This window comes from Coffea eugenioides, unplaced genomic scaffold, assembly GCF_003713205.1.
Source record: "Coffea eugenioides isolate CCC68of unplaced genomic scaffold, Ceug_1.0 ScVebR1_1546;HRSCAF=2412, whole genome shotgun sequence".
Taxonomy (NCBI): domain Eukaryota; kingdom Viridiplantae; phylum Streptophyta; class Magnoliopsida; order Gentianales; family Rubiaceae; genus Coffea; species Coffea eugenioides.
The window spans coordinates 1-10,632 of NW_020861959.1; the positions used below are offsets into that span (position 1 = coordinate 1).

The 10,632-nt window shown below is 31.2% G+C and overlaps 1 protein-coding gene across 1 annotated transcript; it reads right to left on the reverse strand.

The window, feature by feature from the left end:
• Positions 1–82: 82 nt before the first annotated feature.
• On the reverse strand, positions 83–1,687 carry LOC113755507 (disease resistance protein At4g27190-like; the record flags this gene model as incomplete). Its single annotated transcript, XM_027299508.1, has 1 exon — positions 83–1,687. A coding segment is annotated over exon 1 (1,605 nt), but the record flags the coding sequence as incomplete, so codon positions are not given.
• Between the last annotated feature and the right edge of the window lie 8,945 nt (positions 1,688–10,632).

Here is a 10,632-nt window from a genome sequence, read left to right on the forward strand (position 1 = left end):
AGCGGTGTAATTCTATGACCCTGAGAGCTTCCATTCTTACAAAAGAATCTTTTGATAGGTTCAATTTCCGAAATCGGAATACCAAGCGCAACAGCCTAAGCCTTGGATATTCCTTGCAAAATGGAAGTAGATCATGATTGGAATCTTGCGATATTAGTGAAATTGCCGTGTAAGAATTCTTTTCTCCCACTCCAGAATTGCTCACTAAAAACTCATGCTCGTTTTTTGATGCAATTGACAAGCACACATCTCGCACGACATCGTGCAGTTTTACCGAGTCTTCTTCTTCAGCATCATTTAGCAACAAATAGGTGTTTTTTAACTCATCAACTAGCAAGTCTACTTTGTCTCTTGCATCTCTCAAATTCTCTATATCCTGGAACAATTGTAGCCCTTTTACATTCCTAACCAAGCATTCAATCGGAATACTAGAATCCTCTGGAAACAAACTACAAAGCAAAAGTAGGTGCTTAGCTTCAGCGGTTCCCAAATGATTATAGCTCCACTCAATTCTTAAAAATACCAGATCTTGAACACCTCTTAGGTTTCCCATTCTGTCCTTTCTTAGTTGCCGAAGGGCACGATCCCAGGATTCTGGAGTATGATTGCTCTTTAATGCCTTGGCAACAACAACGATTGCAAGAGGTAGACCTTTGCATTCCTCTGCAACCTGCTTTGCAACACCACTCAAAGCAGAATCATCAGAAATTTCTGCAACCTCTTTAAAAAGATGCCATGCTTCTTCTTTAGGCAAGACATTCACCTCAAAAATTTCAGCTCCCATGTCCCGACAAGCATCTGAGGATCGAGATGTCAATATAACTTTTAAGCTCTTGCATTCACCTTTGACGGGAATTCCTAGACTCTTAAGATCAACTTCTTTCCAAATGTCATCCAATATAACAAGAATTCTCTTGTCATGACCAGTTAGTCTCGTATACAATCTTTCAGCTCTGACACGATCAGTTTGCTCTGTTATCTTCAGCCTTAACTGCTCAGCAAGTTGATCTTGGACATTTCTCATGTCTGGACTTTGAGACACAGTTGCCATGGTGACTTCATCAAATAATTTCTCGAACTTAACCTGGTCAGCAATTTGTTTGACTAGAGTAGTCTTGCCTACACCGCCCATACCACAAATCGCCATTAGGCTAGTTTTCTCCTGCTTTAAAGCTTCCATCACTTCCTTCTTTGTTGACATCCTAGAAACTAAGCCTTCCTCTAAGGATGGGGTTGATTCACTAAAACCCATTTTGCCTAATGGAGCAATGCTTCCAACTTTATCAAAATTCCCCTCTCCTAAAAGCTTTTCAAGAGCACTCTTTCTTTTCGCCGCACGTCGGCCTAGCAAATAGCATGACTTCAAATTCGGAAGCCTGACAATATTCAAGCAATTCACCTTAGCAGTCTCCATAGCCTCAGAAATAGTGTGTGCATCTTTCTTGACATCCTCAACTCGTTTCAGCCAATCGACAACAGTTGGTTTAATTTCTTCAGCATTGTCTTTTGCTTGACGTACCAATTGTTGCACCTCAACTTCCTTTAGCTCAAGTATTTTGATGTCATCGCTCAGAGTTTGAACGTTGCTTTTGTAGAAAATTAAGTACTGAAATTGGCGCAAAATTGGATCGACACACTTCTCTACAATTTTTCCCACAATTGAAAGGGCAATATCTTGGATGGCCATTATAGCAAAATTCTGTTCAAATTTCTATTATTGTGTTATTTGAAAGATATAGAGAAAGGAATCTAATAAATTGCATGAAAAATATGAAAAAGATTCATGGATACATAAATAAGGTAATAATAATTTCGTAACAGTAGAGGTACAAAGAAGGAAAAAAATGTTAGGCATTGAAGTGAATTTAATGAATTGTTTACATAGCTTATAAACTGTTCTCACCAACAAATATATTCGCATATATTGGTTTAGATTTTTTTTTTTTAGAACTATTTTGGAAAATACAAGAGGTACAGTTTCGTGCAGAAATATATTACATTTTCACTTGTTTGACAAAAAATATAAGTTTTCATATGTCCAACAATTGATGAAATATCGTCAATATACAATCTTGGGGACAAAACATTCCGCTTTAACCAAGTATGCTAGTCTCTATAAAGTATGTCAATGTTTATGAAAGAAAACTCAAAAGACATATACATTGCTTTAGCAGGATTATTAAATTCAAATAGACGAAAAGTCTCAAAACCTTTGTATATTTTCTCTACATGTTTAAATTTGAAATAACTTGCAATCATTTCAAGTCCGATGAGTAATCATTATTAATTCATGATAATTTTGATGTTAATAAAAATTATGCTGAACATGAAACAATTCAGAAATTTTGGAATCTGAAGATAAGAAAATCCTTGACTTGACATAAGGCAATGACCGAAAACGTCAAATCGGAAAACTACTACTAGTAGAACCATTACAACTGTAGAATTTAGAAATCCCAAAGGGAGATTAGACATGGAAGTCTAATTGACTTCTTTGTTTGAAGGGAAAAAAAAAATGAACAATGACTTCTTTTAATCAAAATTTAATCAAATTAAAACGTGTACATTGTAAAAACCACCAATCAATTGAAGCGGCGTTTCGTAAAACAATGAATAAGTTCTTCATCAATGTATATCACAAATCTAAAGACTACTCACGAAACTTTGCTTTTATTTGTATTAGTGAGAAAAGCACATCCTATGGGTGTACAAATTACGAAAAAAATTAGTCGTTTTTGTTAAAACCAATAGAAGTTATTTGAATTTTTTGTTGACAAATAAAAAAAAGAAGTTATGATTTTTCATAGGGAAACAAACCAAAAAAAATAGAAGTTACTGGAAGTGGAAGTTATTAAAACTTACTAAACTTAAAGTAGTTATCTTTAGTAAATCTTTACTTTTGTAAGGGTAAAATTGAAAATGTAAAAGATGATATGAAATTTTAATACGAAATCCCCTCCTTATGCTTTATATATAGAAAATTTGAAGATAGCACAAATGTTAATCACACTAAAGTTGATTGAAAGTGAGTATAGTTAAGTGTGTCTATTAGATCAGATGAAGAAAGTGTAAGTGAGAGATCTCAACTTCGAATGCTCCCACTTACACTAAACAAAATTTTTTTTTAAAAAGGTATGTGTATTAGATAAAAACCTATTCAGGGTCCTAATCATTTGAACAAGTCAAACCAGATTCAATTGTCATGCAAGTATAGCACTAATTCGTCAATATCAATAAAAAAGTATACATAATACATATTGAAAATTAAAATCACCATCCATCTTCCCAAAAGAAAAATAAAAGTAAAGATATACGAGATTAAGCTAAAAGAAACAGAACAATAGAGTTTGCAAGCCTATGACGTTTGTGTACCTTAACATCCAGACAACTCTATTTGCCTCTTCTTTTTGTACCAATCATAGAATTGAATGCCTCAAAGAGATTATCTCTGATTCCTGTGAAATACATACTCAAATATAATTAATATCTCAACTCTTGGGAAACTAAAATATTGTGAAGAGAGACACAAAATTAAAAGAATTAGGATATGTGTACCTTTAAATCCACAAGGATGGCTTCATTCTCTACTATGTCAACTTTCTTAAGATTTGGTGCATCCAACTTTCTGGAACACAATTGCTTCAACTTCTTGGAACACATTATTTTCGAATGAGTTAGATAGGAAAATTTGAATGCACAATTCTCGCGGTGACTATCACCAAATTTAGAAGATTTTGGAGGCATATGATCCTTGTACTTACGTAAAGTATTGTTATATATAGGCATAGGTATTTGGTACATTATAGTTTTTTTTTAAAATAATTATGAGATAATAGTGATTTTTGTAGTAAGTCCTTTTGTCTTTTTAAAAGCTTCAACCCCATGTAAACTCCAGAAATTGCAAGTGCAATTTCTCCAAATTTCCTTTCTTTATTCACCCTCAATTGTCCAAGTTTTTGTTCACAAACAAAACTTAAATCCTAAACTACGCAAAGCCAAAATCAGGTCCTCATATACCTAATAATTCCTTCCAATATATTATTAACATACAAAAATATGTAGTAGTAGATTGCATGCAAAAACTAAACGTGAAAAACAAAAGGCAAAATATGAAGCGCAGAATCAGCACAGTAGATAAAAAAACACTTTTTTAATGAAAAAACACTAAAATCTTACTTGAAGATATTATTCATGCCGTGACAAACCAAGCACAATAAGCATACCAATTGAAGAATAACAAAGTAGACATCACGAATCGAATGGAATGTAAAGACCAGTGTTTTGAAACTCCGGCCTTTAATTGAACCGGCTATGTATTCAGGTCACAGTTTAACCCCGATTCACTGATTTTTTTTTAAAATAAATTACATAAATATATGTGCATAGAATAAGATATCCAATAGACTAATTTAAGACTTTATTTGATAAAAATTTTAATATTTTCAAAGAACTTGAACTTAAACATCTTTGGGTATCCAACATTGTGAGTTTAAACTTTAAACCATATCTTTTAGAATTTATTTTTTTAAAATAAATTACATAAATATATGTGCATAGAATAAGATATCCAATAGACTAATTTAAGACTTTATTTGATAAAAATTTTAATATTTTCAAAGAACTTGAACTTAAACATCTTTGGGTATCCAACATTGTGAGTTTAAACTTTAAACCATATCTTTTAGAATTAAAGATTGCAGTTTTGTTTTAAAAATAAAATTTGAAGCCTGGTGGAAGTTGGGAAACTAGAAAATAGAGATGAAAACTTGATAAAAAGACAAAAACCGAGAAGAAAGTGAGTGGGTATGACAATTAGTGATTAGTCTTTATGGTTAAGGAGAACTTATTCTTTTTTATTTTTATTTTTTTCAATTTCATAGCCAGAAACAAAAAACCTGGTTCAATGGTTCATTCTAATATGAATGGTTCGCACAGTTCTTACCAGTTCTTAAATCCAATCAATTCAAAGTATGAACCAAATCAAAATCATGGCTGATTCGCAGTCCGATTGATTAAACCAACCAGTTCAACCCCAGTTTCAAAACAATGGTAAAGCATAGATTTTTTGGACACTTAATATAGAAGTTACAATCAATAATGCAGAGAATGATGAAAAGCAGATCAATGACATTGAAGGGAGAGTCGAAGGAAGAAGGAGATACAAGGGAGTGAAGTCAAGAAATCACTATAAAAAGGGCCCACTATATTTGAGGATAAAATTCGTTTATAGGAATTTAGAAATTTAGTGGCCTTCTTAATTATTTACCAAATTTAAAAGAAATCATCTCAAGGGCTTAACATGTATTGTTAATAGCTATCAGCACTTTGTTTTTTTTTTTCCTACACATAGGGTCAAAAAATGAATTTACTAAAATGTCTATGTACCAAGTAGTTCATTGTTCCATAAAAGATTAAAATAACTCTTTCAAATTATTAAAAAGTCCGAAAGCAAGCACTTGAAAGTTGACCTCGTGTGAATACTAACATATGAATTATATATATGTTTCCCCCTATTCATATTCTTATCCAAGGAGCTTGTCATGGCTAGTTGATCAATTAGATTCATAACAATGCATGTACTTGTTGGTTATTATTATATTATAGGTCGGTATACATATGCTTGTGAGTTATTATTATTATTATTATTTACTTTACTCATATTCTTATCTGGATCTTCTCATAGCTCATCAATTAGATATGCGTTATAACAACTCATGTACTTGTTGGTTATTATTGTTTTATGGATCAATGTGGGTATTTTTATTTTTTATTATAATCGGCATCATTGGTTTGGAGTAGAACAATATTTGTTTAATTTTGTTATGTAAGCGGTGGGTGTAGTTAAGTAAACTATCATTAGTTATAAACATAGTACTTTTTTGGTTATAATGTTATGTCTTACCACCATCATAACAAAACTTATTACCTTTACAGCTAAAATTAATACTTAGTTGGAAAACTTACCATTTAATCCTGGTGGTAGAAGAAGGCCATAGCCGTGTTTTCTTGTTCTCGTACTTCTACTTAAACAATGCATGGACATTATGACAAATTATGCAGAATTATGATTATGATTTGTGGTTATACAACCACAAAAAAAAACATACTTAGGTGTTGAACCGAAAGAGAGATTAAAAAATATAAGTACATACCTCTTTTTGTTGGATTGATTGAAAACCAGGATGATGATCTCAACAGAGAATTGCTAAGAGATATAAGTGAAGTCGTGAATAGGTAAAATGAGGAACAAAGAATTCATGAGTGGGAAAGTTGAGAAACTACAATCAACATCAAGGCAAATTTATAGGGAATGGATTTGATACCTTGCTAATGCAGCTGGAAATGGAAATCCCATTTTTGATGAGTAGTTATTACACTATACCATACCCCTTAGAATGATAACCATCACTTTTATTCTTTCCCCGTCACTTTTACTGTTCTAAAGGAAATAAAGTTACACACTTGGACGAGTAATATTATGCGGACAAGTCAAGAATCAAAGCCTGAAAAAGCAAAATTCAAAACAATTATGGTATAATAAAGAGTGCTTCTGGAAATTCGTTAGCCCATCGATGACTCGATCTCATTTCACGAAAGAATATTGAAGATGCAAAAGGTGAACTTCGCTTTAACATGTGAAAAACAAGATCTAACTTGTTATGTTCATTGTTCAATATATTTATGTCTAATATGTACACACATACACGGGAGGAGCCAAAGCTTGGAATTTGGGTGGCAAAATTTATAAATATATTTGCTTAAGGGGCACTCTTATACTTTTGTACAAAAAAATTTGGGTACTTACATTGATACAAGTGAAAACTTTTAGTATGTTAAGGGAGTATAAAAGGACTTTAAAATCTTGGGAGGGAAAAATCTAATTTTTACAAGGATATATGTGAAATATCAATAAATTTTTTAAGGGATATAAAAGAATTTCTAAAATCTTAAGAGGGCACTTGCGCCCAAGGTTTTCAAAATCGGGATCCTATCTAGAATCATTTATGGGTTGGCAAGATCGGATCGTAGAATCGGTAGATCCTACAAAAAATGTAATAAATTGTCATATTTATAATTTTTAAGTTTGCAATTCATAAATATAGTGACAAATAATGTAATTCATGTGCAATCAATATAATTATAAGGTTAAAATTGTGCTATATAAAGTATTTCTGACAATTTGAAAAATATAGAGAAATTTGGGACTACTTATAATATATTCAAAATGTATTTTGATTAAACTAAACAACTTATTCTTTCTTGTTGTAAATCCAAATTGAATTATGGAACAATATACATGGAAAATTTGACTTTATATGTGTATAAATCATCTTATTAATAAAATAGTTAAACACGATACATTTAGTTAACTATGATTTAGTGATTGATTATTACATCATTTTTATATAATAGGATAATTAAATATTACATATATAATAAAATGTTTCAAATATATTTTAATTGATAGAAAAATTGGTATGCAATAAACAAATAATTAAAGAAAATTTTGAGAATAGAATTTTGTGCTAAAAAATGTGTACTTTGGGGTCAAATTTATAACCCACCACTTATCCACTTAGAATTAGCAAAAGTATTAATTCATTTCTAAAGACTCTAAACCATATTAATTTATTATCATAAAACCATAAAACACTAGCTCCACGTGATAACCTATGACAGAGATCATCTATTCACTTTAGTGAATTATATGAGTCAAAGTACTAAAATAAAAATAAATTTTCTAGGTTTAGAATTGGGGTTAGTTATTTATATGGATTTAAAGCACTTTGAATATAGTTTACAATGCAATAAACGGCACTCAATTTTGACTTTTCTACACAAAGATATGTTCAAAATACTAAAATTGTTACTTAATTTATTAAAAATAGTAGGATCGTATCAGGATCGCAGAATCGTACGATCCTATGTACAATTCTACGATCAGAATCATGATCCTATTGATCTTGTTAATTTAAGACTAATTTTCGATCCTACTTACGATTTGGATCGTTAGCCTTGATCCGGATCGTAAAATCGTACGATCCTATTATCCGAATCGCTATCATAACAACTATGCCTCCCTACCCCTCTTGCATTCGTCATGTACACATATATACAAGTACACTTGTTTGAATCTGGAGAAGGTACCGTTATATTATGTCTGGTCTTGCCTACTTGTTGTCACTACAATATTAAATTTACATCAATCCAAGGACGGAACTATGGAAGGGCATGAAGGACCATCTTCTCCCCCTTTTTCCTTTCTTAAGTTCTTGATATTCATTTTTTTTCCCTTAAAATTTTGAAAATTTTGAAAAACTCCTGTGCATTTTAAGCTATTTGCTTACCTCAACCAAAAATTTTCAAAAAATATGTTAGGTTGATTCAAAAGTTTATATGCATATATATTTCGCTCCCTCAAACTAAAATTTTTCATTCCATCTTGCATCAAACTTGTTGTATAGAATATACGTAAAATATTTTAGTCATATATATTACATACCTACTATTTTACAAATAAATATAATATGACCATACACCTAATAATATAGTAAATATGATAATAGTACAAAATTGGATGAAACCACAACTTCGCCTGTCCCAAACCTCTTTTGTCCAACCCTCAAGGAAAAATTTGTTTAAGTATAGTTTAGATATGTTAGGCATGTCAATAAATCTATCTTACACAAACCCAATTCAACCAATCCCTTTTTTTGGGTCTTAAATTTAAACCGAAACCATATTCATCCTCAAACTCTATATGAGAATTATAGGTTTGGTCAGGGTTTGACTTTTTACAATCCAAATTCAGATCCTCATCAAGACTCAATTATTCATTAATAATATAGTAGTTGACTTAGATGTTTTATTACCTAACATAATTTTTATTAAATAGTTGAGAAACTATAACGAGAATTAACAAACTTTTACAGGGGAGAGAAGGCAAAAGATCTTCTATTATATACTTACCTGTTACACTCTTTGGTCAGCGTAAATTGTTCAATATCTGGTGTATTTTTTTAACCAAGTTAGTGTACACGAGGCTTACACAAAAATTGTATTTTATTGGTGTAAGTCTTACAATATTTGATGCTAGTCTTGATATGCACTAACCCAGTGGAAAGACACACCAAATATTCAACAACTTACACCAACCTGAGGTATAACATGAGTGTAACATAGACTTGTACAATAGAAAATCCTTTGCTATATAGAGAGAAGATACTTTGTAGTGTAACCGAAAGTTGGAATCCCATTTTTGCTCTGTAGCTATAACATTCTGTCCTATGGCCTTTGGAATGTAATCATGACTTCTATCTTTTCCTTGTCACTTTTACTTTGTGAAGGAATGATGGCCCATAACTACTTTAATGGTACAAGTAAAGAATCGCAATCCTCAAAAAGAACAAACTCAATAATAATCTCATGAAGCAAAGAATGCTTCTAGCCAATTTGTTACCCCCACGATTGTTATTCTTATCGGACAAAAGAATATTGAAGTTGCCTTTTGCCTCAAAAACAACGAATTCAAAACAATCTAGTGGAGCAAAATATGCTTCTGCCCAATTTGTTAGCCCTACAATTGCTAGATCTCATTCCACAAAAGAATGCAAAAGGAAAAAATGAAGTTAAAATGTGAAATAATTGAATATATTTGTCCAAATGCCTCCAACTCGCAGTCAAATAGTTTTTTACATTTTGATATAAATTAGATGTATAATTGTGCTGTAAGAAGGAAGTGTTTTGATCTATAGAATTAGACAAGAAAGAATAGAAGAGAATTAAAGAATTTAAAAAAAGCCGAGTAGGTCCCTATTACCCTTGTAAGTGATTTCATTCCTGTAGGTACATGTCCGTGATGCATATGGTATCAAACAGGAGGAAGAAGGAAGTTTATGGTTAGGAAATAATAGATAATCATCAATATCAAACCTTACACCTCTTCTGGAGGCAGGTTTTTTTTTTTTTTAACATAAGTGGAAGGATTCGAATTCGAAACCTTTAACTTACACTCTCTCCCCCTAAACTATCCAACCCCTCCCTTCCCCCCACCCTCCCTTTTGTAGGCAGGTATAAATACTTGACTCCATTTGGATTAGCTGTTTTTTGAGGTGTTTTTGAAAAATTTTGCTATAGCAGAGTTTTTAGAGTATATTTTGGAATATTTTTAGAAAATATTTTGGGATATTTAAGAGTAGAAGAATTTCTAAAATATATTTTGAGATATTTTTTAAAATTTTAAAAAAAATTAAACTAATTTTTAGATTACTTTTTAGAGTACTGTTTAAAAATTTTTATTGTATTTGAAAAACTAGTTTTTGAAAAATACTCCCATCTGTGTTCTTAACTTGTACATGAGTTCATGATGGTTCATCCATATACTACACTGGAATCAACAATGAATTTTAGAATATTTGTCTAGTTAAAAATAAAAACTCATACTACTTGTAAGAGTACCAAGGAATTCTATAACCTTAGGATCCTTGTTCTTATAATTTTTCTTATGATTATTGCATATTTGTAAAATAGATTTACTTACTTTACTTGTATTAATCTAAATGATAAAGGAGTTTGAATCACATTCTAGTAATTGATAATCTTTACTATGGAATTGACATTCAGATGTTCCGT